At 49.6% G+C, this 25,873-nt stretch overlaps 1 protein-coding gene and 29 non-coding genes across 30 annotated transcripts in view; 10 read left to right on the forward strand and 20 right to left on the reverse strand.

The window, feature by feature from the left end:
• Positions 1–25,873, reverse strand: part of LOC126130822 (mucin-19-like) — a 162,498-nt gene that overhangs the window by 29,226 nt on the left and 107,399 nt on the right. The window contains exons 42-51 of the mRNA XM_049915167.1: positions 24,459–24,578; positions 21,776–21,895; positions 19,105–19,212; positions 16,423–16,542; positions 13,739–13,858; positions 11,057–11,176; positions 8,374–8,493; positions 5,692–5,811; positions 3,009–3,128; positions 326–445 (exon numbers count right to left, since the gene is read on the reverse strand). Coding sequence (XP_049771124.1) covers positions 326–445; positions 3,009–3,128; positions 5,692–5,811; positions 8,374–8,493; positions 11,057–11,176; positions 13,739–13,858; positions 16,423–16,542; positions 19,105–19,212; positions 21,776–21,895; positions 24,459–24,578 — 1,188 coding nt within the window. The remainder of the gene's footprint in view (positions 1–325; positions 446–3,008; positions 3,129–5,691; positions 5,812–8,373; positions 8,494–11,056; positions 11,177–13,738; positions 13,859–16,422; positions 16,543–19,104; positions 19,213–21,775; positions 21,896–24,458; positions 24,579–25,873) is intronic.
• On the reverse strand, positions 817–888 carry Trnap-cgg (transfer RNA proline (anticodon CGG)). The gene has a single exon. It is a non-coding gene; the product is annotated as a tRNA-Pro (tRNA).
• Positions 1,124–1,196, forward strand: Trnav-uac (transfer RNA valine (anticodon UAC)). The gene has a single exon. It is a non-coding gene; the product is annotated as a tRNA-Val (tRNA).
• Positions 1,801–1,872, reverse strand: Trnap-ugg (transfer RNA proline (anticodon UGG)). Its single transcript has one exon. It is a non-coding gene; the product is annotated as a tRNA-Pro (tRNA).
• On the reverse strand, positions 3,500–3,571 carry Trnap-cgg (transfer RNA proline (anticodon CGG)). Its single transcript has one exon. It is a non-coding gene; the product is annotated as a tRNA-Pro (tRNA).
• Trnav-uac (transfer RNA valine (anticodon UAC)) lies at positions 3,807–3,879 on the forward strand. The gene has a single exon. It is a non-coding gene; the product is annotated as a tRNA-Val (tRNA).
• Positions 4,484–4,555, reverse strand: Trnap-ugg (transfer RNA proline (anticodon UGG)). Its single transcript has one exon. It is a non-coding gene; the product is annotated as a tRNA-Pro (tRNA).
• Positions 6,183–6,254, reverse strand: Trnap-cgg (transfer RNA proline (anticodon CGG)). Its single transcript has one exon. It is a non-coding gene; the product is annotated as a tRNA-Pro (tRNA).
• On the forward strand, positions 6,490–6,562 carry Trnav-uac (transfer RNA valine (anticodon UAC)). The gene has a single exon. It is a non-coding gene; the product is annotated as a tRNA-Val (tRNA).
• Trnap-ugg (transfer RNA proline (anticodon UGG)) lies at positions 7,167–7,238 on the reverse strand. The gene has a single exon. It is a non-coding gene; the product is annotated as a tRNA-Pro (tRNA).
• Positions 8,865–8,936, reverse strand: Trnap-cgg (transfer RNA proline (anticodon CGG)). Its single transcript has one exon. It is a non-coding gene; the product is annotated as a tRNA-Pro (tRNA).
• Trnav-uac (transfer RNA valine (anticodon UAC)) lies at positions 9,172–9,244 on the forward strand. Its single transcript has one exon. It is a non-coding gene; the product is annotated as a tRNA-Val (tRNA).
• On the reverse strand, positions 9,849–9,920 carry Trnap-ugg (transfer RNA proline (anticodon UGG)). The gene has a single exon. It is a non-coding gene; the product is annotated as a tRNA-Pro (tRNA).
• Positions 11,548–11,619, reverse strand: Trnap-cgg (transfer RNA proline (anticodon CGG)). The gene has a single exon. It is a non-coding gene; the product is annotated as a tRNA-Pro (tRNA).
• On the forward strand, positions 11,855–11,927 carry Trnav-uac (transfer RNA valine (anticodon UAC)). The gene has a single exon. It is a non-coding gene; the product is annotated as a tRNA-Val (tRNA).
• Positions 12,532–12,603, reverse strand: Trnap-ugg (transfer RNA proline (anticodon UGG)). The gene has a single exon. It is a non-coding gene; the product is annotated as a tRNA-Pro (tRNA).
• Trnap-cgg (transfer RNA proline (anticodon CGG)) lies at positions 14,230–14,301 on the reverse strand. Its single transcript has one exon. It is a non-coding gene; the product is annotated as a tRNA-Pro (tRNA).
• Trnav-uac (transfer RNA valine (anticodon UAC)) lies at positions 14,537–14,609 on the forward strand. Its single transcript has one exon. It is a non-coding gene; the product is annotated as a tRNA-Val (tRNA).
• On the reverse strand, positions 15,214–15,285 carry Trnap-ugg (transfer RNA proline (anticodon UGG)). The gene has a single exon. It is a non-coding gene; the product is annotated as a tRNA-Pro (tRNA).
• Trnap-cgg (transfer RNA proline (anticodon CGG)) lies at positions 16,914–16,985 on the reverse strand. The gene has a single exon. It is a non-coding gene; the product is annotated as a tRNA-Pro (tRNA).
• Trnav-uac (transfer RNA valine (anticodon UAC)) lies at positions 17,221–17,293 on the forward strand. Its single transcript has one exon. It is a non-coding gene; the product is annotated as a tRNA-Val (tRNA).
• On the reverse strand, positions 17,898–17,969 carry Trnap-ugg (transfer RNA proline (anticodon UGG)). The gene has a single exon. It is a non-coding gene; the product is annotated as a tRNA-Pro (tRNA).
• Trnap-cgg (transfer RNA proline (anticodon CGG)) lies at positions 19,584–19,655 on the reverse strand. Its single transcript has one exon. It is a non-coding gene; the product is annotated as a tRNA-Pro (tRNA).
• On the forward strand, positions 19,891–19,963 carry Trnav-uac (transfer RNA valine (anticodon UAC)). The gene has a single exon. It is a non-coding gene; the product is annotated as a tRNA-Val (tRNA).
• Positions 20,568–20,639, reverse strand: Trnap-ugg (transfer RNA proline (anticodon UGG)). Its single transcript has one exon. It is a non-coding gene; the product is annotated as a tRNA-Pro (tRNA).
• On the reverse strand, positions 22,267–22,338 carry Trnap-cgg (transfer RNA proline (anticodon CGG)). Its single transcript has one exon. It is a non-coding gene; the product is annotated as a tRNA-Pro (tRNA).
• On the forward strand, positions 22,574–22,646 carry Trnav-uac (transfer RNA valine (anticodon UAC)). The gene has a single exon. It is a non-coding gene; the product is annotated as a tRNA-Val (tRNA).
• On the reverse strand, positions 23,251–23,322 carry Trnap-ugg (transfer RNA proline (anticodon UGG)). Its single transcript has one exon. It is a non-coding gene; the product is annotated as a tRNA-Pro (tRNA).
• Trnap-cgg (transfer RNA proline (anticodon CGG)) lies at positions 24,950–25,021 on the reverse strand. The gene has a single exon. It is a non-coding gene; the product is annotated as a tRNA-Pro (tRNA).
• Trnav-uac (transfer RNA valine (anticodon UAC)) lies at positions 25,257–25,329 on the forward strand. The gene has a single exon. It is a non-coding gene; the product is annotated as a tRNA-Val (tRNA).

The raw sequence follows: 25,873 nt of genomic DNA on the forward strand, positions 1-25,873 counted from the left end.
GCCAAACGCACTAAACACAAGAAAGTCGGGAAACCGAAGCTCATAACGAAAAGATTGCGGAATGCAGTGCGGAAGCAAAACTTCGAGAAGACCAACTCTGAAGCCATCGGCGCGCTAGGAATTATTCCTCGCAAGAAGCGATCATGTAGGAAGAGCGAGCCGAGGGTGTCGCTCGACCACACAATAAATTTTTGCTTAATCCAAATTTGCAATACCGGTTCGACACTAGAATACTGCGATAGTAATAAGCACGTCGACTGCAGTGTCATTTAGGGTAGTGAGTCAGACATGGGGAGGATATAAGGCGGGTGGAATATGCAGCGACAGGGGGCATTGCAGGGCGGGCGCCGACTTCTTGCGCTGCGGCGCGCCGGTGCCGGCGGCGGCCTGGCTGGGCTGCTGGTGCCTCCATGTAGAGCTGCCGCCGAGCCCAGGCACCGTGCCGCTAACGAAGCGATTGCCTTTGGTGACATCTTTTGCAATAACGACTGCGCGAATCGACGGTATCTCGTAAGGAAAGAAAGAGCAGCAGCTGCCGCCGAGCCCAGGCGCCGTGCCTAACACGCAGAAGGTCCCCGGTTCGATTGCGGGCGGAAACCCGTTTTCGTCGCACTCAGCAAGACACTTGCTACGATCTCTGCAGTGACCACTTAAATCAACTTCAAACGTTCCACCAGCAGGGTGCACATGGCTCAAATGAAACATGAAACTGTTTCAGAACTGGTTGTCGGATTTTAGCGCTGACTTGGAGGCCTGGAAATGCGCGAAACAGCCGCCGCCATGCGATTTGTTACCACACCGTTGTACAAAACGCAAGGGCTCGTCCGGGATTTGAACCCGGGACCTCCTGCACCCGAAGCAGGAATCATACCCCTAGACCAACGAGCCTGTCCGTTCCGAAAACGCACTGCATGTGAATGACGCCACCTTTGATGGTCTCACCCTGTAGGGCTGCAGCTCACCCAGCGTTCTCCCTGTCTGTCGCGGTTGGATTGTTTTCATCGACGTCTTTTACTATAGGAACTTCACGAATCGGAGGGAGCTCGTAGCCGATGCCCTTGCTAACACAGAAGAAAAACTGTTGCTATTACGAGTCTCCGGGTGGTACACGAAAAGAACCGTCGTTTCCGTGGTGTAGCGGTTATCACGTCTGCTTTACACGCAGAAGGTCCCCGGTTCGATCCCGGGCGGGAACACAACAATTTTAATCTATATTTCGGATTTCATTTCCGAGATGACCTCACGTCCGCGTATGCAGAGACAAGCAATGTCGTATGCTAGACGGATAGGGCGTCATTTTACTGTCAAATACTGTTGCTCTCTTATTGCACCGGTATTTGGTAACTGGGAACGCCCCTAGCTCCATTATGGCTGGCAAAATTTATAATCCGGTTCTTCAGGGCTACTTCAAGTGCGCTTGCTACTGGCTTTCCTGAGCTCACCCTACTCGCCTTGTCACAGCTCTGTCAAAGTGTGATGCTAACTAATAATGAGAAACTCTTGGCCACTCTCAATCTTACATGCCACCACCCCTTTGTTGTTGCCGTCGTTAGTAAGATGAGGGTAGACTGTCGCACAATTAAGCTTAATCTCCACTCACGGTGCACATATTCCGCAAAGACAACCTTGTTTTCCGTTGCATGCAAAATTACCGTCTGCGTTTCTACCGAATTCCACCTACGTACTTTACTGGTGCCGCATTCTTGTTATATCCACGTGCTATAACAGGCGTCTACTCTTCATTGAGGAGCTGCAACCGGGGCTGAGTTCCACCTACTCTTCAGCACGGTCAAAATGGCAGGGCTCGTCCGGGATTTGAACCCGGGACCTCCTGCACCCAAAGCAGGAATCATACCCCTAGACCAACGAGCCACCTGCCTGGAGCAGTCAAGTTAATCCCAGGTAGTGGACCTCACAGGGAACACAAACTTTTACGTGAATTCGCAAGATAAACGCTTTCTGCAGGCAGCACTCACCACTGATGAGAAGAATATTAAAGGCAACGAATAAAAAGCGAAATAACTTCATCGAACACTGCTTATGAACAGCCGGCAGTGCCTCAGTTTCGGTATGTGGTTTCTCAGGGTTAAGAGAAGGCGAATGCACTAAACAAAAGAACATCGGGAAACCAAGCACCAACTCATAACGAAAAGATTGCACAATATACTGCAAGTAAAATTTACAGAAGACGGATACTGAAGACGCCGCACACAAAAGAATTATTCTATGCAGTAACGATTATCTAGGAAGCGTAAATTGCATGTGCTGCTCCACCACACAACTTCTTTTGATACTGTTTTACTTATTCTAAATTTTCATTGCCTGATCGTCCCTAGAATACTGTGTGGTATCAACTGGTTTCCAACAGCGATAGTAGTAAGTAAATCGACTACAAAGTCTTTCAAAGTAGGTCAGACACCAAAAAAAAAAAAAAAAAAAAAAAAACGGAGCTGCGCGTAGCTCATGTCATTCTGCTTTCAAAGGTGAATCAGCGGCTGGGAGTAGTGGCGTACTCCTGTAATCCAAGCTACTGGGAGGCTGTTGTGTGGGAGAGATCTGGAAACAACTACAGATTCGGCCGTTCCATGAGCTCAGGAATGGCCGCGATGCCTTCATCGAGCTCTGCAGATCGACATATGACAGCGTGGAAATTTCGCCGAGCGGTGGCTAAGGGTTTAGAGAAGCCAAACGCACTAAACACAAGAAAGTCGGGAAACCGAAGCTCATAACGAAAAGATTGCGGAATGCAGTGCGGAAGCAAAACTTCGAGAAGACCAACTCTGAAGCCATCGGCGCGCTAGGAATTATTCCTCGCAAGAAGCGATCATGTAGGAAGAGCGAGCCGAGGGTGTCGCTCGACCACACAATAAATTTTTGCTTAATCCAAATTTGCAATACCGGTTCGACACTAGAATACTGCGATAGTAATAAGCACGTCGACTGCAGTGTCATTTAGGGTAGTGAGTCAGACATGGGGAGGATATAAGGCGGGTGGAATATGCAGCGACAGGGGGCATTGCAGGGCGGGCGCCGACTTCTTGCGCTGCGGCGCGCCGGTGCCGGCGGCGGCCTGGCTGGGCTGCTGGTGCCTCCATGTAGAGCTGCCGCCGAGCCCAGGCACCGTGCCGCTAACGAAGCGATTGCCTTTGGTGACATCTTTTGCAATAACGACTGCGCGAATCGACGGTATCTCGTAAGGAAAGAAAGAGCAGCAGCTGCCGCCGAGCCCAGGCGCCGTGCCTAACACGCAGAAGGTCCCCGGTTCGATTGCGGGCGGAAACCCGTTTTCGTCGCACTCAGCAAGACACTTGCTACGATCTCTGCAGTGACCACTTAAATCAACTTCAAACGTTCCACCAGCAGGGTGCACATGGCTCAAATGAAACATGAAACTGTTTCAGAACTGGTTGTCGGATTTTAGCGCTGACTTGGAGGCCTGGAAATGCGCGAAACAGCCGCCGCCATGCGATTTGTTACCACACCGTTGTACAAAACGCAAGGGCTCGTCCGGGATTTGAACCCGGGACCTCCTGCACCCGAAGCAGGAATCATACCCCTAGACCAACGAGCCTGTCCGTTCCGAAAACGCACTGCATGTGAATGACGCCACCTTTGATGGTCTCACCCTGTAGGGCTGCAGCTCACCCAGCGTTCTCCCTGTCTGTCGCGGTTGGATTGTTTTCATCGACGTCTTTTACTATAGGAACTTCACGAATCGGAGGGAGCTCGTAGCCGATGCCCTTGCTAACACAGAAGAAAAACTGTTGCTATTACGAGTCTCCGGGTGGTACACGAAAAGAACCGTCGTTTCCGTGGTGTAGCGGTTATCACGTCTGCTTTACACGCAGAAGGTCCCCGGTTCGATACCGGGCGGGAACACAACAATTTTAATCTATATTTCGGATTTCATTTCCGAGATGACCTCACGTCCGCGTATGCAGAGACAAGCAATGTCGTATGCTAGACGGATAGGGCGTCATTTTACTGTCAAATACTGTTGCTCTCTTATTGCACCGGTATTTGGTAACTGGGAACGCCCCTAGCTCCATTATGGCTGGCAAAATTTATAATCCGGTTCTTCAGGGCTACTTCAAGTGCGCTTGCTACTGGCTTTCCTGAGCTCACCCTACTCGCCTTGTCACAGCTCTGTCAAAGTGTGATGCTAACTAATAATGAGAAACTCTTGGCCACTCTCAATCTTACATGCCACCACCCCTTTGTTGTTGCCGTCGTTAGTAAGATGAGGGTAGACTGTCGCACAATTAAGCTTAATCTCCACTCACGGTGCACATATTCCGCAAAGACAACCTTGTTTTCCGTTGCATGCAAAATTACCGTCTGCGTTTCTACCGAATTCCACCTACGTACTTTACTGGTGCCGCATTCTTGTTATATCCACGTGCTATAACAGGCGTCTACTCTTCATTGAGGAGCTGCAACCGGGGCTGAGTTCCACCTACTCTTCAGCACGGTCAAAATGGCAGGGCTCGTCCGGGATTTGAACCCGGGACCTCCTGCACCCAAAGCAGGAATCATACCCCTAGACCAACGAGCCACCTGCCTGGAGCAGTCAAGTTAATCCCAGGTAGTGGACCTCACAGGGAACACAAACTTTTACGTGAATTCGCAAGATAAACGCTTTCTGCAGGCAGCACTCACCACTGATGAGAAGAATATTAAAGGCAACGAATAAAAAGCGAAATAACTTCATCGAACACTGCTTATGAACAGCCGGCAGTGCCTCAGTTTCGGTATGTGGTTTCTCAGGGTTAAGAGAAGGCGAATGCACTAAACAAAAGAACATCGGGAAACCAAGCACCAACTCATAACGAAAAGATTGCACGATATACTGCAAGTAAAATTTACAGAAGACGGATACTGAAGACGCCGCACACAAAAGAATTATTCTATGCAGTAACGATTATCTAGGAAGCGTAAATTGCATGTGCTGCTCCACCACACAACTTCTTTTGATACTGTTTTACTTATTCTAAATTTTCATTGCCTGATCGTCCCTAGAATACTGTGTGGTATCAACTGGTTTCCAACAGCGATAGTAGTAAGTAAATCGACTACAAAGTCTTTCAAAGTAGGTCAGACACCAAAAAAAAAAAAAAAAAAAAAAAAACGGAGCTGCGCGTAGCTCATGTCATTCTGCTTTCAAAGGTGAATCAGCGGCTGGGAGTAGTGGCGTACTCCTGTAATCCAAGCTACTGGGAGGCTGTTGTGTGGGAGAGATCTGGAAACAACTACAGATTCGGCCGTTCCATGAGCTCAGGAATGGCCGCGATGCCTTCATCGAGCTCTGCAGATCGACATATGACAGCGTGGAAATTTCGCCGAGCGGTGGCTAAGGGTTTAGAGAAGCCAAACGCACTAAACACAAGAAAGTCGGGAAACCGAAGCTCATAACGAAAAGATTGCGGAATGCAGTGCGGAAGCAAAACTTCGAGAAGACCAACTCTGAAGCCATCGGCGCGCTAGGAATTATTCCTCGCAAGAAGCGATCATGTAGGAAGAGCGAGCCGAGGGTGTCGCTCGACCACACAATAAATTTTTGCTTAATCCAAATTTGCAATACCGGTTCGACACTAGAATACTGCGATAGTAATAAGCACGTCGACTGCAGTGTCATTTAGGGTAGTGAGTCAGACATGGGGAGGATATAAGGCGGGTGGAATATGCAGCGACAGGGGGCATTGCAGGGCGGGCGCCGACTTCTTGCGCTGCGGCGCGCCGGTGCCGGCGGCGGCCTGGCTGGGCTGCTGGTGCCTCCATGTAGAGCTGCCGCCGAGCCCAGGCACCGTGCCGCTAACGAAGCGATTGCCTTTGGTGACATCTTTTGCAATAACGACTGCGCGAATCGACGGTATCTCGTAAGGAAAGAAAGAGCAGCAGCTGCCGCCGAGCCCAGGCGCCGTGCCTAACACGCAGAAGGTCCCCGGTTCGATTGCGGGCGGAAACCCGTTTTCGTCGCACTCAGCAAGACACTTGCTACGATCTCTGCAGTGACCACTTAAATCAACTTCAAACGTTCCACCAGCAGGGTGCACATGGCTCAAATGAAACATGAAACTGTTTCAGAACTGGTTGTCGGATTTTAGCGCTGACTTGGAGGCCTGGAAATGCGCGAAACAGCCGCCGCCATGCGATTTGTTACCACACCGTTGTAGAAAACGCAAGGGCTCGTCCGGGATTTGAACCCGGGACCTCCTGCACCCGAAGCAGGAATCATACCCCTAGACCAACGAGCCTGTCCGTTCCGAAAACGCACTGCATGTGAATGACGCCACCTTTGATGGTCTCACCCTGTAGGGCTGCAGCTCACCCAGCGTTCTCCCTGTCTGTCGCGGTTGGATTGTTTTCATCGACGTCTTTTACTATAGGAACTTCACGAATCGGAGGGAGCTCGTAGCCGATGCCCTTGCTAACACAGAAGAAAAACTGTTGCTATTACGAGTCTCCGGGTGGTACACGAAAAGAACCGTCGTTTCCGTGGTGTAGCGGTTATCACGTCTGCTTTACACGCAGAAGGTCCCCGGTTCGATCCCGGGCGGGAACACAACAATTTTAATCTATATTTCGGATTTCATTTCCGAGATGACCTCACGTCCGCGTATGCAGAGACAAGCAATGTCGTATGCTAGACGGATAGGGCGTCATTTTACTGTCAAATACTGTTGCTCTCTTATTGCACCGGTATTTGGTAACTGGGAACGCCCCTAGCTCCATTATGGCTGGCAAAATTTATAATCCGGTTCTTCAGGGCTACTTCAAGTGCGCTTGCTACTGGCTTTCCTGAGCTCACCCTACTCGCCTTGTCACAGCTCTGTCAAAGTGTGATGCTAACTAATAATGAGAAACTCTTGGCCACTCTCAATCTTACATGCCACCACCCCTTTGTTGTTGCCGTCGTTAGTAAGATGAGGGTAGACTGTCGCACAATTAAGCTTAATCTCCACTCACGGTGCACATATTCCGCAAAGACAACCTTGTTTTCCGTTGCATGCAAAATTACCGTCTGCGTTTCTACCGAATTCCACCTACGTACTTTACTGGTGCCGCATTCTTGTTATATCCACGTGCTATAACAGGCGTCTACTCTTCATTGAGGAGCTGCAACCGGGGCTGAGTTCCACCTACTCTTCAGCACGGTCAAAATGGCAGGGCTCGTTCGGGATTTGAACCCGGGACCTCCTGCACCCAAAGCAGGAATCATACCCCTAGACCAACGAGCCACCTGCCTGGAGCAGTCAAGTTAATCCCAGGTAGTGGACCTCACAGGGAACACAAACTTTTACGTGAATTCGCAAGATAAACGCTTTCTGCAGGCAGCACTCACCACTGATGAGAAGAATATTAAAGGCAACGAATAAAAAGCGAAATAACTTCATCGAACACTGCTTATGAACAGCCGGCAGTGCCTCAGTTTCGGTATGTGGTTTCTCAGGGTTAAGAGAAGGCGAATGCACTAAACAAAAGAACATCGGGAAACCAAGCACCAACTCATAACGAAAAGATTGCACAATATACTGCAAGTAAAATTTACAGAAGACGGATACTGAAGACGCCGCACACAAAAGAATTATTCTATGCAGTAACGATTATCTAGGAAGCGTAAATTGCATGTGCTGCTCCACCACACAACTTCTTTTGATACTGTTTTACTTATTCTAAATTTTCATTGCCTGATCGTCCCTAGAATACTGTGTGGTATCAACTGGTTTCCAACAGCGATAGTAGTAAGTAAATCGACTACAAAGTCTTTCAAAGTAGGTCAGACACCAAAAAAAAAAAAAAAAAAAAAAAACGGAGCTGCGCGTAGCTCATGTCATTCTGCTTTCAAAGGTGAATCAGCGGCTGGGAGTAGTGGCGTACTCCTGTAATCCAAGCTACTGGGAGGCTGTTGTGTGGGAGAGATCTGGAAACAACTACAGATTCGGCCGTTCCATGAGCTCAGGAATGGCCGCGATGCCTTCATCGAGCTCTGCAGATCGACATATGACAGCGTGGAAATTTCGCCGAGCGGTGGCTAAGGGTTTAGAGAAGCCAAACGCACTAAACACAAGAAAGTCGGGAAACCGAAGCTCATAACGAAAAGATTGCGGAATGCAGTGCGGAAGCAAAACTTCGAGAAGACCAACTCTGAAGCCATCGGCGCGCTAGGAATTATTCCTCGCAAGAAGCGATCATGTAGGAAGAGCGAGCCGAGGGTGTCGCTCGACCACACAATAAATTTTTGCTTAATCCAAATTTGCAATACCGGTTCGACACTAGAATACTGCGATAGTAATAAGCACGTCGACTGCAGTGTCATTTAGGGTAGTGAGTCAGACATGGGGAGGATATAAGGCGGGTGGAATATGCAGCGACAGGGGGCATTGCAGGGCGGGCGCCGACTTCTTGCGCTGCGGCGCGCCGGTGCCGGCGGCGGCCTGGCTGGGCTGCTGGTGCCTCCATGTAGAGCTGCCGCCGAGCCCAGGCACCGTGCCGCTAACGAAGCGATTGCCTTTGGTGACATCTTTTGCAATAACGACTGCGCGAATCGACGGTATCTCGTAAGGAAAGAAAGAGCAGCAGCTGCCGCCGAGCCCAGGCGCCGTGCCTAACACGCAGAAGGTCCCCGGTTCGATTGCGGGCGGAAACCCGTTTTCGTCGCACTCAGCAAGACACTTGCTACGATCTCTGCAGTGACCACTTAAATCAACTTCAAACGTTCCACCAGCAGGGTGCACATGGCTCAAATGAAACATGAAACTGTTTCAGAACTGGTTGTCGGATTTTAGCGCTGACTTGGAGGCCTGGAAATGCGCGAAACAGCCGCCGCCATGCGATTTGTTACCACACCGTTGTACAAAACGCAAGGGCTCGTCCGGGATTTGAACCCGGGACCTCCTGCACCCGAAGCAGGAATCATACCCCTAGACCAACGAGCCTGTCCGTTCCGAAAACGCACTGCATGTGAATGACGCCACCTTTGATGGTCTCACCCTGTAGGGCTGCAGCTCACCCAGCGTTCTCCCTGTCTGTCGCGGTTGGATTGTTTTCATCGACGTCTTTTACTATAGGAACTTCACGAATCGGAGGGAGCTCGTAGCCGATGCCCTTGCTAACACAGAAGAAAAACTGTTGCTATTACGAGTCTCCGGGTGGTACACGAAAAGAACCGTCGTTTCCGTGGTGTAGCGGTTATCACGTCTGCTTTACACGCAGAAGGTCCCCGGTTCGATACCGGGCGGGAACACAACAATTTTAATCTATATTTCGGATTTCATTTCCGAGATGACCTCACGTCCGCGTATGCAGAGACAAGCAATGTCGTATGCTAGACGGATAGGGCGTCATTTTACTGTCAAATACTGTTGCTCTCTTATTGCACCGGTATTTGGTAACTGGGAACGCCCCTAGCTCCATTATGGCTGGCAAAATTTATAATCCGGTTCTTCAGGGCTACTTCAAGTGCGCTTGCTACTGGCTTTCCTGAGCTCACCCTACTCGCCTTGTCACAGCTCTGTCAAAGTGTGATGCTAACTAATAATGAGAAACTCTTGGCCACTCTCAATCTTACATGCCACCACCCCTTTGTTGTTGCCGTCGTTAGTAAGATGAGGGTAGACTGTCGCACAATTAAGCTTAATCTCCACTCACGGTGCACATATTCCGCAAAGACAACCTTGTTTTCCGTTGCATGCAAAATTACCGTCTGCGTTTCTACCGAATTCCACCTACGTACTTTACTGGTGCCGCATTCTTGTTATATCCACGTGCTATAACAGGCGTCTACTCTTCATTGAGGAGCTGCAACCGGGGCTGAGTTCCACCTACTCTTCAGCACGGTCAAAATGGCAGGGCTCGTCCGGGATTTGAACCCGGGACCTCCTGCACCCAAAGCAGGAATCATACCCCTAGACCAACGAGCCACCTGCCTGGAGCAGTCAAGTTAATCCCAGGTAGTGGACCTCACAGGGAACACAAACTTTTACGTGAATTCGCAAGATAAACGCTTTCTGCAGGCAGCACTCACCACTGATGAGAAGAATATTAAAGGCAACGAATAAAAAGCGAAATAACTTCATCGAACACTGCTTATGAACAGCCGGCAGTGCCTCAGTTTCGGTATGTGGTTTCTCAGGGTTAAGAGAAGGCGAATGCACTAAACAAAAGAACATCGGGAAACCAAGCACCAACTCATAACGAAAAGATTGCACGATATACTGCAAGTAAAATTTACAGAAGACGGATACTGAAGACGCCGCACACAAAAGAATTATTCTATGCAGTAACGATTATCTAGGAAGCGTAAATTGCATGTGCTGCTCCACCACACAACTTCTTTTGATACTGTTTTACTTATTCTAAATTTTCATTGCCTGATCGTCCCTAGAATACTGTGTGGTATCAACTGGTTTCCAACAGCGATAGTAGTAAGTAAATCGACTACAAAGTCTTTCAAAGTAGGTCAGACACCAAAAAAAAAAAAAAAAAAAAAAAAACGGAGCTGCGCGTAGCTCATGTCATTCTGCTTTCAAAGGTGAATCAGCGGCTGGGAGTAGTGGCGTACTCCTGTAATCCAAGCTACTGGGAGGCTGTTGTGTGGGAGAGATCTGGAAACAACTACAGATTCGGCCGTTCCATGAGCTCAGGAATGGCCGCGATGCCTTCATCGAGCTCTGCAGATCGACATATGACAGCGTGGAAATTTCGCCGAGCGGTGGCTAAGGGTTTAGAGAAGCCAAACGCACTAAACACAAGAAAGTCGGGAAACCGAAGCTCATAACGAAAAGATTGCGGAATGCAGTGCGGAAGCAAAACTTCGAGAAGACCAACTCTGAAGCCATCGGCGCGCTAGGAATTATTCCTCGCAAGAAGCGATCATGTAGGAAGAGCGAGCCGAGGGTGTCGCTCGACCACACAATAAATTTTTGCTTAATCCAAATTTGCAATACCGGTTCGACACTAGAATACTGCGATAGTAATAAGCACGTCGACTGCAGTGTCATTTAGGGTAGTGAGTCAGACATGGGGAGGATATAAGGCGGGTGGAATATGCAGCGACAGGGGGCATTGCAGGGCGGGCGCCGACTTCTTGCGCTGCGGCGCGCCGGTGCCGGCGGCGGCCTGGCTGGGCTGCTGGTGCCTCCATGTAGAGCTGCCGCCGAGCCCAGGCACCGTGCCGCTAACGAAGCGATTGCCTTTGGTGACATCTTTTGCAATAACGACTGCGCGAATCGACGGTATCTCGTAAGGAAAGAAAGAGCAGCAGCTGCCGCCGAGCCCAGGCGCCGTGCCTAACACGCAGAAGGTCCCCGGTTCGATTGCGGGCGGAAACCCGTTTTCGTCGCACTCAGCAAGACACTTGCTACGATCTCTGCAGTGACCACTTAAATCAACTTCAAACGTTCCACCAGCAGGGTGCACATGGCTCAAATGAAACATGAAACTGTTTCAGAACTGGTTGTCGGATTTTAGCGCTGACTTGGAGGCCTGGAAATGCGCGAAACAGCCGCCGCCATGCGATTTGTTACCACACCGTTGTAGAAAACGCAAGGGCTCGTCCGGGATTTGAACCCGGGACCTCCTGCACCCGAAGCAGGAATCATACCCCTAGACCAACGAGCCTGTCCGTTCCGAAAACGCACTGCATGTGAATGACGCCACCTTTGATGGTCTCACCCTGTAGGGCTGCAGCTCACCCAGCGTTCTCCCTGTCTGTCGCGGTTGGATTGTTTTCATCGACGTCTTTTACTATAGGAACTTCACGAATCGGAGGGAGCTCGTAGCCGATGCCCTTGCTAACACAGAAGAAAAACTGTTGCTATTACGAGTCTCCGGGTGGTACACGAAAAGAACCGTCGTTTCCGTGGTGTAGCGGTTATCACGTCTGCTTTACACGCAGAAGGTCCCCGGTTCGATCCCGGGCGGGAACACAACAATTTTAATCTATATTTCGGATTTCATTTCCGAGATGACCTCACGTCCGCGTATGCAGAGACAAGCAATGTCGTATGCTAGACGGATAGGGCGTCATTTTACTGTCAAATACTGTTGCTCTCTTATTGCACCGGTATTTGGTAACTGGGAACGCCCCTAGCTCCATTATGGCTGGCAAAATTTATAATCCGGTTCTTCAGGGCTACTTCAAGTGCGCTTGCTACTGGCTTTCCTGAGCTCACCCTACTCGCCTTGTCACAGCTCTGTCAAAGTGTGATGCTAACTAATAATGAGAAACTCTTGGCCACTCTCAATCTTACATGCCACCACCCCTTTGTTGTTGCCGTCGTTAGTAAGATGAGGGTAGACTGTCGCACAATTAAGCTTAATCTCCACTCACGGTGCACATATTCCGCAAAGACAACCTTGTTTTCCGTTGCATGCAAAATTACCGTCTGCGTTTCTACCGAATTCCACCTACGTACTTTACTGGTGCCGCATTCTTGTTATATCCACGTGCTATAACAGGCGTCTACTCTTCATTGAGGAGCTGCAACCGGGGCTGAGTTCCACCTACTCTTCAGCACGGTCAAAATGGCAGGGCTCGTTCGGGATTTGAACCCGGGACCTCCTGCACCCAAAGCAGGAATCATACCCCTAGACCAACGAGCCACCTGCCTGGAGCAGTCAAGTTAATCCCAGGTAGTGGACCTCACAGGGAACACAAACTTTTACGTGAATTCGCAAGATAAACGCTTTCTGCAGGCAGCACTCACCACTGATGAGAAGAATATTAAAGGCAACGAATAAAAAGCGAAATAACTTCATCGAACACTGCTTATGAACAGCCGGCAGTGCCTCAGTTTCGGTATGTGGTTTCTCAGGGTTAAGAGAAGGCGAATGCACTAAACAAAAGAACATCGGGAAACCAAGCACCAACTCATAACGAAAAGATTGCACAATATACTGCAAGTAAAATTTACAGAAGACGGATACTGAAGACGCCGCACACAAAAGAATTATTCTATGCAGTAACGATTATCTAGGAAGCGTAAATTGCATGTGCTGCTCCACCACACAACTTCTTTTGATACTGTTTTACTTATTCTAAATTTTCATTGCCTGATCGTCCCTAGAATACTGTGTGGTATCAACTGGTTTCCAACAGCGATAGTAGTAAGTAAATCGACTACAAAGTCTTTCAAAGTAGGTCAGACACCAAAAAAAAAAAAAAAAAAAAAAAACGGAGCTGCGCGTAGCTCATGTCATTCTGCTTTCAAAGGTGAATCAGCGGCTGGGAGTAGTGGCGTACTCCTGTAATCCAAGCTACTGGGAGGCTGTTGTGTGGGAGAGATCTGGAAACAACTACAGATTCGGCCGTTCCATGAGCTCAGGAATGGCCGCGATGCCTTCATCGAGCTCTGCAGATCGACATATGACAGCGTGGAAATTTCGCCGAGCGGTGGCTAAGGGTTTAGAGAAGCCAAACGCACTAAACACAAGAAAGTCGGGAAACCGAAGCTCATAACGAAAAGATTGCGGAATGCAGTGCGGAAGCAAAACTTCGAGAAGACCAACTCTGAAGCCATCGGCGCGCTAGGAATTATTCCTCGCAAGAAGCGATCATGTAGGAAGAGCGAGCCGAGGGTGTCGCTCGACCACACAATAAATTTTTGCTTAATCCAAATTTGCAATACCGGTTCGACACTAGAATACTGCGATAGTAATAAGCACGTCGACTGCAGTGTCATTTAGGGTAGTGAGTCAGACATGGGGAGGATATAAGGCGGGTGGAATATGCAGCGACAGGGGGCATTGCAGGGCGGGCGCCGACTTCTTGCGCTGCGGCGCGCCGGTGCCGGCGGCGGCCTGGCTGGGCTGCTGGTGCCTCCATGTAGAGCTGCCGCCGAGCCCAGGCACCGTGCCGCTAACGAAGCGATTGCCTTTGGTGACATCTTTTGCAATAACGACTGCGCGAATCGACGGTATCTCGTAAGGAAAGAAAGAGCAGCAGCTGCCGCCGAGCCCAGGCGCCGTGCCTAACACGCAGAAGGTCCCCGGTTCGATTGCGGGCGGAAACCCGTTTTCGTCGCACTCAGCAAGACACTTGCTACGATCTCTGCAGTGACCACTTAAATCAACTTCAAACGTTCCACCAGCAGGGTGCACATGGCTCAAATGAAACATGAAACTGTTTCAGAACTGGTTGTCGGATTTTAGCGCTGACTTGGAGGCCTGGAAATGCGCGAAACAGCCGCCGCCATGCGATTTGTTACCACACCGTTGTACAAAACGCAAGGGCTCGTCCGGGATTTGAACCCGGGACCTCCTGCACCCGAAGCAGGAATCATACCCCTAGACCAACGAGCCTGTCCGTTCCGAAAACGCACTGCATGTGAATGACGCCACCTTTGATGGTCTCACCCTGTAGGGCTGCAGCTCACCCAGCGTTCTCCCTGTCTGTCGCGGTTGGATTGTTTTCATCGACGTCTTTTACTATAGGAACTTCACGAATCGGAGGGAGCTCGTAGCCGATGCCCTTGCTAACACAGAAGAAAAACTGTTGCTATTACGAGTCTCCGGGTGGTACACGAAAAGAACCGTCGTTTCCGTGGTGTAGCGGTTATCACGTCTGCTTTACACGCAGAAGGTCCCCGGTTCGATACCGGGCGGGAACACAACAATTTTAATCTATATTTCGGATTTCATTTCCGAGATGACCTCACGTCCGCGTATGCAGAGACAAGCAATGTCGTATGCTAGACGGATAGGGCGTCATTTTACTGTCAAATACTGTTGCTCTCTTATTGCACCGGTATTTGGTAACTGGGAACGCCCCTAGCTCCATTATGGCTGGCAAAATTTATAATCCGGTTCTTCAGGGCTACTTCAAGTGCGCTTGCTACTGGCTTTCCTGAGCTCACCCTACTCGCCTTGTCACAGCTCTGTCAAAGTGTGATGCTAACTAATAATGAGAAACTCTTGGCCACTCTCAATCTTACATGCCACCACCCCTTTGTTGTTGCCGTCGTTAGTAAGATGAGGGTAGACTGTCGCACAATTAAGCTTAATCTCCACTCACGGTGCACATATTCCGCAAAGACAACCTTGTTTTCCGTTGCATGCAAAATTACCGTCTGCGTTTCTACCGAATTCCACCTACGTACTTTACTGGTGCCGCATTCTTGTTATATCCACGTGCTATAACAGGCGTCTACTCTTCATTGAGGAGCTGCAACCGGGGCTGAGTTCCACCTACTCTTCAGCACGGTCAAAATGGCAGGGCTCGTCCGGGATTTGAACCCGGGACCTCCTGCACCCAAAGCAGGAATCATACCCCTAGACCAACGAGCCACCTGCCTGGAGCAGTCAAGTTAATCCCAGGTAGTGGACCTCACAGGGAACACAAACTTTTACGTGAATTCGCAAGATAAACGCTTTCTGCAGGCAGCACTCACCACTGATGAGAAGAATATTAAAGGCAACGAATAAAAAGCGAAATAACTTCATCGAACACTGCTTATGAACAGCCGGCAGTGCCTCAGTTTCGGTATGTGGTTTCTCAGGGTTAAGAGAAGGCGAATGCACTAAACAAAAGAACATCGGGAAACCAAGCACCAACTCATAACGAAAAGATTGCACGATATACTGCAAGTAAAATTTACAGAAGACGGATACTGAAGACGCCGCACACAAAAGAATTATTCTATGCAGTAACGATTATCTAGGAAGCGTAAATTGCATGTGCTGCTCCACCACACAACTTCTTTTGATACTGTTTTACTTATTCTAAATTTTCATTGCCTGATCGTCCCTAGAATACTGTGTGGTATCAACTGGTTTCCAACAGCGATAGTAGTAAGTAAATCGACTACAAAGTCTTTCAAAGTAGGTCAGACACCAAAAAAAAAAAAAAAAAAAAAAAAAACGGAGCTGCGCGTAGCTCATGTCATTCTGCTTTCAAAGGTGAATCAGCGGCTGGGAGTAGTGGCGTACTCCTGTAATCCAAGCTACTGGGAGGCTGTTGTGTGGGAGAGATCTGGAAACAACTACAGATTCGGCCGTTCCATGAGCTCAGGAATGGCCGCGATGCCTTCATCGAGCTCTGCAGATCGACATATGACAGCGTGGAAATTTCGCCGAGCGGTGGCTAAGGGTTTAGAGAAGCCAAACGCACTAAACACAAGAAAGTCGGGAAACCGAAGCTCATAACGAAAAGATTGCGGAATGCAGTGCGGAAGCAAAACTTCGAGAAGACCAACTCTGAAGCCATCGGCGCGCTAGGAATTATTCCTCGCAAGAAGCGATCATGTAGGAAGAGCGAGCCGAGGGTGTCGCTCGACCACACAATAAATTTTTGCTTAATCCAAATTTGCAATACCGGTTCGACACTAGAATACTGCGATAGTAATAAGCACGTCGACTGCAGTGTCATTTAGGGTAGTGAGTCAGACATGGGGAGGATATAAGGCGGGTGGAATATGCAGCGACAGGGGGCATTGCAGGGCGGGCGCCGACTTCTTGCGCTGCGGCGCGCCGGTGCCGGCGGCGGCCTGGCTGGGCTGCTGGTGCCTCCATGTAGAGCTGCCGCCGAGCCCAGGCACCGTGCCGCTAACGAAGCGATTGCCTTTGGTGACATCTTTTGCAATAACGACTGCGCGAATCGACGGTATCTCGTAAGGAAAGAAAGAGCAGCAGCTGCCGCCGAGCCCAGGCGCCGTGCCTAACACGCAGAAGGTCCCCGGTTCGATTGCGGGCGGAAACCCGTTTTCGTCGCACTCAGCAAGACACTTGCTACGATCTCTGCAGTGACCACTTAAATCAACTTCAAACGTTCCACCAGCAGGGTGCACATGGCTCAAATGAAACATGAAACTGTTTCAGAACTGGTTGTCGGATTTTAGCGCTGACTTGGAGGCCTGGAAATGCGCGAAACAGCCGCCGCCATGCGATTTGTTACCACACCGTTGTACAAAACGCAAGGGCTCGTCCGGGATTTGAACCCGGGACCTCCTGCACCCGAAGCAGGAATCATACCCCTAGACCAACGAGCCTGTCCGTTCCGAAAACGCACTGCATGTGAATGACGCCACCTTTGATGGTCTCACCCTGTAGGGCTGCAGCTCACCCAGCGTTCTCCCTGTCTGTCGCGGTTGGATTGTTTTCATCGACGTCTTTTACTATAGGAACTTCACGAATCGGAGGGAGCTCGTAGCCGATGCCCTTGCTAACACAGAAGAAAAACTGTTGCTATTACGAGTCTCCGGGTGGTACACGAAAAGAACCGTCGTTTCCGTGGTGTAGCGGTTATCACGTCTGCTTTACACGCAGAAGGTCCCCGGTTCGATACCGGGCGGGAACACAACAATTTTAATCTATATTTCGGATTTCATTTCCGAGATGACCTCACGTCCGCGTATGCAGAGACAAGCAATGTCGTATGCTAGACGGATAGGGCGTCATTTTACTGTCAAATACTGTTGCTCTCTTATTGCACCGGTATTTGGTAACTGGGAACGCCCCTAGCTCCATTATGGCTGGCAAAATTTATAATCCGGTTCTTCAGGGCTACTTCAAGTGCGCTTGCTACTGGCTTTCCTGAGCTCACCCTACTCGCCTTGTCACAGCTCTGTCAAAGTGTGATGCTAACTAATAATGAGAAACTCTTGGCCACTCTGAATCTTACATGCCACCACCCCTTTGTTGTTGCCGTCGTTAGTAAGATGAGGGTAGACTGTCGCACAATTAAGCTTAATCTCCACTCACGGTGCACATATTCCGCAAAGACAACCTTGTTTTCCGTTGCATGCAAAATTACCGTCTGCGTTTCTACCGAATTCCACCTACGTACTTTACTGGTGCCGCATTCTTGTTATATCCACGTGCTATAACAGGCGTCTACTCTTCATTGAGGAGCTGCAACCGGGGCTGAGTTCCACCTACTCTTCAGCACGGTCAAAATGGCAGGGCTCGTCCGGGATTTGAACCCGGGACCTCCTGCACCCAAAGCAGGAATCATACCCCTAGACCAACGAGCCACCTGCCTGGAGCAGTCAAGTTAATCCCAGGTAGTGGACCTCACAGGGAACACAAACTTTTACGTGAATTCGCAAGATAAACGCTTTCTGCAGGCAGCACTCACCACTGATGAGAAGAATATTAAAGGCAACGAATAAAAAGCGAAATAACTTCATCGAACACTGCTTATGAACAGCCGGCAGTGCCTCAGTTTCGGTATGTGGTTTCTCAGGGTTAAGAGAAGGCGAATGCACTAAACAAAAGAACATCGGGAAACCAAGCACCAACTCATAACGAAAAGATTGCACAATATACTGCAAGTAAAATTTACAGAAGACGGATACTGAAGACGCCGCACACAAAAGAATTATTCTATGCAGTAACGATTATCTAGGAAGCGTAAATTGCATGTGCTGCTCCACCACACAACCTCTTTTGATACTGTTTTACTTATTCTAAATTTTCATTGCCTGATCGTCCCTAGAATACTGTGTGGTATCACCTGGTTTCCAACAGCGATAGTAGTAAGTAAATCGACTACAAAGTCTTTCAAAGTAGGTCAGATACCAAAAAAAAAAAACGGAGCTGCGCGTAGCTCATGTCATTCTGCTTTCAAAGGTGAATCAGCGGCTGGGAGTAGTGGCGTACTCCTGTAATCCAAGCTACTGGGAGGCTGTTGTGTGGGAGAGATCTGGAAACAACTACAGATTCGGCCGTTCCATGAGCTCAGGAATGGCCGCGATGCCTTCATCGAGCTCTGCAGATCGACATATGACAGCGTGGAAATTTCGGCGAGCGGTGGCTAAGGGTTTAGAGAAGCCAAACGCACTAAACACAAGAAAGTCGGGAAACCGAAGCTCATAACGAAAAGATTGCGGAATGCAGTGCGGAAGCAAAACTTCGAGAAGACCAACTCTGAAGCCATCGGCGCGCTAGGAATTATTCCTCGCAAGAAGCGATCATGTAGGAAGAGCGAGCCGAGGGTGTCGCTCGACCACACAATAAATTTTTGCTTAATCCAAATTTGCAATACCGGTTCGACACTAGAATACTGCGATAGTAATAAGCACGTCGACTGCAGTGTCATTTAGGGTAGTGAGTCAGACATGGGGAGGATATAAGGCGGGTGGAATATGCAACGACAGGGGGCATTGCAGGGCGGGCGCCGACTTCTTGCGCTGCGGCGCGCCGGTGCCGGCGGCGGCCTGGCTGGGCTGCTGGTGCCTCCATGTAGAGCTGCCGCCGAGCCCAGGCACCGTGCCGCTAACGAAGCGATTGCCTTTGGTGACATCTTTTGCAATAACGACTGCGCGAATCGACGGTATCTCGTAAGGAAAGAAAGAGCAGCAGCTGCCGCCGAGCCCAGGCGCCGTGCCTAACACGCAGAAGGTCCCCGGTTCGATTGCGGGCGGAAACCCGTTTTCGTCGCACTCAGCAAGACACTTGCTACGATCTCTGCAGTGACCACTTAAATCAACTTCAAACGTTCCACCAGCAGGGTGCACATGGCTCAAATGAAACATGAAACTGTTTCAGAACTGGTTGTCGGATTTTAGCGCTGACTTGGAGGCCTGGAAATGCGCGAAACAGCCGCCGCCATGCGATTTGTTACCACACCGTTGTACAAAACGCAAGGGCTCGTCCGGGATTTGAACCCGGGACCTCCTGCACCCGAAGCAGGAATCATACCCCTAGACCAACGAGCCTGTCCGTTCCGAAAACGCACTGCATGTGAATGACGCCACCTTTGATGGTCTCACCCTGTAGGGCTGCAGCTCACCCAGCGTTCTCCCTGTCTGTCGCGGTTGGATTGTTTTCATCGACGTCTTTTACTATAGGAACTTCACGAATCGGAGGGAGCTCGTAGCCGATGCCCTTGCTAACACAGAAGAAAAACTGTTGCTATTACGAGTCTCCGGGTGGTACACGAAAAGAACCGTCGTTTCCGTGGTGTAGCGGTTATCACGTCTGCTTTACACGCAGAAGGTCCCCGGTTCGATCCCGGGCGGGAACACAACAATTTTAATCTATATTTCGGATTTCATTTCCGAGATGACCTCACGTCCGCGTATGCAGAGACAAGCAATGTCGTATGCTAGACGGATAGGGCGTCATTTTACTGTCAAATACTGTTGCTCTCTTATTGCACCGGTATTTGGTAACTGGGAACGCCCCTAGCTCCATTATGGCTGGCAAAATTTATAATCCGGTTCTTCAGGGCTACTTCAAGTGCGCTTGCTACTGGCTTTCCTGAGCTCACCCTACTCGCCTTGTCACAGCTCTGTCAAAGTGTGATGCTAACTAATAATGAGAAACTCTTGGCCACTCTCAATCTTACATGCCACCACCCCTTTGTTGTTGCCGTCGTTAGTAAGATGAGGGTAGACTGTCGCACAATTAAGCTTAATCTCCACTCACGGTGCACATATTCCGCAAAGACAACCTTGTTTTCCGTTGCATGCAAAATTACCGTCTGCGTTTCTACCGAATTCCACCTACGTACTTTACTGGTGCCGCATTCTTGTTATATCCACGTGCTATAACAGGCGTCTACTCTTCATTGAGGAGCTGCAACCGGGGCTGAGTTCCACCTACTCTTCAGCACGGTCAAAATGGCAGGGCTCGTTCGGGATTTGAACCCGGGACCTCCTGCACCCAAAGCAGGAATCATACCCCTAGACCAACGAGCCACCTGCCTGGAGCAGTCAAGTTAATCCCAGGTAGTGGACCTCACAGGGAACACAAACTTTTACGTGAATTCGCAAGATAAACGCTTTCTGCAGGCAGCACTCACCACTGATGAGAAGAATATTAAAGGCAACGAATAAAAAGCGAAATAACTTCATCGAACACTGCTTATGAACAGCCGGCAGTGCCTCAGTTTCGGTATGTGGTTTCTCAGGGTTAAGAGAAGGCGAATGCACTAAACAAAAGAACATCGGGAAACCAAGCACCAACTCATAACGAAAAGATTGCACAATATACTGCAAGTAAAATTTACAGAAGACGGATACTGAAGACGCCGCACACAAAAGAATTATTCTATGCAGTAACGATTATCTAGGAAGCGTAAATTGCATGTGCTGCTCCACCACACAACTTCTTTTGATACTGTTTTACTTATTCTAAATTTTCATTGCCTGATCGTCCCTAGAATACTGTGTGGTATCAACTGGTTTCCAACAGCGATAGTAGTAAGTAAATCGACTACAAAGTCTTTCAAAGTAGGTCAGACACCAAAAAAAAAAAAAAAAAAAAAAAAACGGAGCTGCGCGTAGCTCATGTCATTCTGCTTTCAAAGGTGAATCAGCGGCTGGGAGTAGTGGCGTACTCCTGTAATCCAAGCTACTGGGAGGCTGTTGTGTGGGAGAGATCTGGAAACAACTACAGATTCGGCCGTTCCATGAGCTCAGGAATGGCCGCGATGCCTTCATCGAGCTCTGCAGATCGACATATGACAGCGTGGAAATTTCGCCGAGCGGTGGCTAAGGGTTTAGAGAAGCCAAACGCACTAAACACAAGAAAGTCGGGAAACCGAAGCTCATAACGAAAAGATTGCGGAATGCAGTGCGGAAGCAAAACTTCGAGAAGACCAACTCTGAAGCCATCGGCGCGCTAGGAATTATTCCTCGCAAGAAGCGATCATGTAGGAAGAGCGAGCCGAGGGTGTCGCTCGACCACACAATAAATTTTTGCTTAATCCAAATTTGCAATACCGGTTCGACACTAGAATACTGCGATAGTAATAAGCACGTCGACTGCAGTGTCATTTAGGGTAGTGAGTCAGACATGGGGAGGATATAAGGCGGGTGGAATATGCAGCGACAGGGGGCATTGCAGGGCGGGCGCCGACTTCTTGCGCTGCGGCGCGCCGGTGCCGGCGGCGGCCTGGCTGGGCTGCTGGTGCCTCCATGTAGAGCTGCCGCCGAGCCCAGGCACCGTGCCGCTAACGAAGCGATTGCCTTTGGTGACATCTTTTGCAATAACGACTGCGCGAATCGACGGTATCTCGTAAGGAAAGAAAGAGCAGCAGCTGCCGCCGAGCCCAGGCGCCGTGCCTAACACGCAGAAGGTCCCCGGTTCGATTGCGGGCGGAAACCCGTTTTCGTCGCACTCAGCAAGACACTTGCTACGATCTCTGCAGTGACCACTTAAATCAACTTCAAACGTTCCACCAGCAGGGTGCACATGGCTCAAATGAAACATGAAACTGTTTCAGAACTGGTTGTCGGATTTTAGCGCTGACTTGGAGGCCTGGAAATGCGCGAAACAGCCGCCGCCATGCGATTTGTTACCACACCGTTGTACAAAACGCAAGGGCTCGTCCGGGATTTGAACCCGGGACCTCCTGCACCCGAAGCAGGAATCATACCCCTAGACCAACGAGCCTGTCCGTTCCGAAAACGCACTGCATGTGAATGACGCCACCTTTGATGGTCTCACCCTGTAGGGCTGCAGCTCACCCAGCGTTCTCCCTGTCTGTCGCGGTTGGATTGTTTTCATCGACGTCTTTTACTATAGGAACTTCACGAATCGGAGGGAGCTCGTAGCCGATGCCCTTGCTAACACAGAAGAAAAACTGTTGCTATTACGAGTCTCCGGGTGGTACACGAAAAGAACCGTCGTTTCCGTGGTGTAGCGGTTATCACGTCTGCTTTACACGCAGAAGGTCCCCGGTTCGATCCCGGGCGGGAACACAACAATTTTAATCTATATTTCGGATTTCATTTCCGAGATGACCTCACGTCCGCGTATGCAGAGACAAGCAATGTCGTATGCTAGACGGATAGGGCGTCATTTTACTGTCAAATACTGTTGCTCTCTTATTGCACCGGTATTTGGTAACTGGGAACGCCCCTAGCTCCATTATGGCTGGCAAAATTTATAATCCGGTTCTTCAGGGCTACTTCAAGTGCGCTTGCTACTGGCTTTCCTGAGCTCACCCTACTCGCCTTGTCACAGCTCTGTCAAAGTGTGATGCTAACTAATAATGAGAAACTCTTGGCCACTCTCAATCTTACATGCCACCACCCCTTTGTTGTTGCCGTCGTTAGTAAGATGAGGGTAGACTGTCGCACAATTAAGCTTAATCTCCACTCACGGTGCACATATTCCGCAAAGACAACCTTGTTTTCCGTTGCATGCAAAATTACCGTCTGCGTTTCTACCGAATTCCACCTACGTACTTTACTGGTGCCGCATTCTTGTTATATCCACGTGCTATAACAGGCGTCTACTCTTCATTGAGGAGCTGCAACCGGGGCTGAGTTCCACCTACTCTTCAGCACGGTCAAAATGGCAGGGCTCGTTCGGGATTTGAACCCGGGACCTCCTGCACCCAAAGCAGGAATCATACCCCTAGACCAACGAGCCACCTGCCTGGAGCAGTCAAGTTAATCCCAGGTAGTGGACCTCACAGGGAACACAAACTTTTACGTGAATTCGCAAGATAAACGCTTTCTGCAGGCAGCACTCACCACTGATGAGAAGAATATTAAAGGCAACGAATAAAAAGCGAAATAACTTCATCGAACACTGCTTATGAACAGCCGGCAGTGCCTCAGTTTCGGTATGTGGTTTCTCAGGGTTAAGAGAAGGCGAATGCACTAAACAAAAGAACATCGGGAAACCAAGCACCAACTCATAACGAAAAGATTGCACAATATACTGCAAGTAAAATTTACAGAAGACGGATACTGAAGACGCCGCACACAAAAGAATTATTCTATGCAGTAACGATTATCTAGGAAGCGTAAATTGCATGTGCTGCTCCACCACACAACTTCTTTTGATACTGTTTTACTTATTCTAAATTTTCATTGCCTGATCGTCCCTAGAATACTGTGTGGTATCAACTGGTTTCCAACAGCGATAGTAGTAAGTAAATCGACTACAAAGTCTTTCAAAGTAGGTCAGACACCAAAAAAAAAAAAAAAAAAAAAAAAACGGAGCTGCGCGTAGCTCATGTCATTCTGCTTTCAAAGGTGAATCAGCGGCTGGGAGTAGTGGCGTACTCCTGTAATCCAAGCTACTGGGAGGCTGTTGTGTGGGAGAGATCTGGAAACAACTACAGATTCGGCCGTTCCATGAGCTCAGGAATGGCCGCGATGCCTTCATCGAGCTCTGCAGATCGACATATGACAGCGTGGAAATTTCGCCGAGCGGTGGCTAAGGGTTTAGAGAAGCCAAACGCACTAAACACAAGAAAGTCGGGAAACCGAAGCTCATAACGAAAAGATTGCGGAATGCAGTGCGGAAGCAAAACTTCGAGAAGACCAACTCTGAAGCCATCGGCGCGCTAGGAATTATTCCTCGCAAGAAGCGATCATGTAGGAAGAGCGAGCCGAGGGTGTCGCTCGACCACACAATAAATTTTTGCTTAATCCAAATTTGCAATACCGGTTCGACACTAGAATACTGCGATAGTAATAAGCACGTCGACTGCAGTGTCATTTAGGGTAGTGAGTCAGACATGGGGAGGATATAAGGCGGGTGGAATATGCAGCGACAGGGGGCATTGCAGGGCGGGCGCCGACTTCTTGCGCTGCGGCGCGCCGGTGCCGGCGGCGGCCTGGCTGGGCTGCTGGTGCCTCCATGTAGAGCTGCCGCCGAGCCCAGGCACCGTGCCGCTAACGAAGCGATTGCCTTTGGTGACATCTTTTGCAATAACGACTGCGCGAATCGACGGTATCTCGTAAGGAAAGAAAGAGCAGCAGCTGCCGCCGAGCCCAGGCGCCGTGCCTAACACGCAGAAGGTCCCCGGTTCGATTGCGGGCGGAAACCCGTTTTCGTCGCACTCAGCAAGACACTTGCTACGATCTCTGCAGTGACCACTTAAATCAACTTCAAACGTTCCACCAGCAGGGTGCACATGGCTCAAATGAAACATGAAACTGTTTCAGAACTGGTTGTCGGATTTTAGCGCTGACTTGGAGGCCTGGAAATGCGCGAAACAGCCGCCGCCATGCGATTTGTTACCACACCGTTGTACAAAACGCAAGGGCTCGTCCGGGATTTGAACCCGGGACCTCCTGCACCCGAAGCAGGAATCATACCCCTAGACCAACGAGCCTGTCCGTTCCGAAAACGCACTGCATGTGAATGACGCCACCTTTGATGGTCTCACCCTGTAGGGCTGCAGCTCACCCAGCGTTCTCCCTGTCTGTCGCGGTTGGATTGTTTTCATCGACGTCTTTTACTATAGGAACTTCACGAATCGGAGGGAGCTCGTAGCCGATGCCCTTGCTAACACAGAAGAAAAACTGTTGCTATTACGAGTCTCCGGGTGGTACACGAAAAGAACCGTCGTTTCCGTGGTGTAGCGGTTATCACGTCTGCTTTACACGCAGAAGGTCCCCGGTTCGATACCGGGCGGGAACACAACAATTTTAATCTATATTTCGGATTTCATTTCCGAGATGACCTCACGTCCGCGTATGCAGAGACAAGCAATGTCGTATGCTAGACGGATAGGGCGTCATTTTACTGTCAAATACTGTTGCTCTCTTATTGCACCGGTATTTGGTAACTGGGAACGCCCCTAGCTCCATTATGGCTGGCAAAATTTATAATCCGGTTCTTCAGGGCTACTTCAAGTGCGCTTGCTACTGGCTTTCCTGAGCTCACCCTACTCGCCTTGTCACAGCTCTGTCAAAGTGTGATGCTAACTAATAATGAGAAACTCTTGGCCACTCTCAATCTTACATGCCACCACCCCTTTGTTGTTGCCGTCGTTAGTAAGATGAGGGTAGACTGTCGCACAATTAAGCTTAATCTCCACTCACGGTGCACATATTCCGCAAAGACAACCTTGTTTTCCGTTGCATGCAAAATTACCGTCTGCGTTTCTACCGAATTCCACCTACGTACTTTACTGGTGCCGCATTCTTGTTATATCCACGTGCTATAACAGGCGTCTACTCTT

Source organism: Schistocerca cancellata, unplaced genomic scaffold (genome assembly GCF_023864275.1).
Source record: "Schistocerca cancellata isolate TAMUIC-IGC-003103 unplaced genomic scaffold, iqSchCanc2.1 HiC_scaffold_562, whole genome shotgun sequence".
Taxonomy (NCBI): Eukaryota; Metazoa; Arthropoda; class Insecta; order Orthoptera; family Acrididae; genus Schistocerca; species Schistocerca cancellata.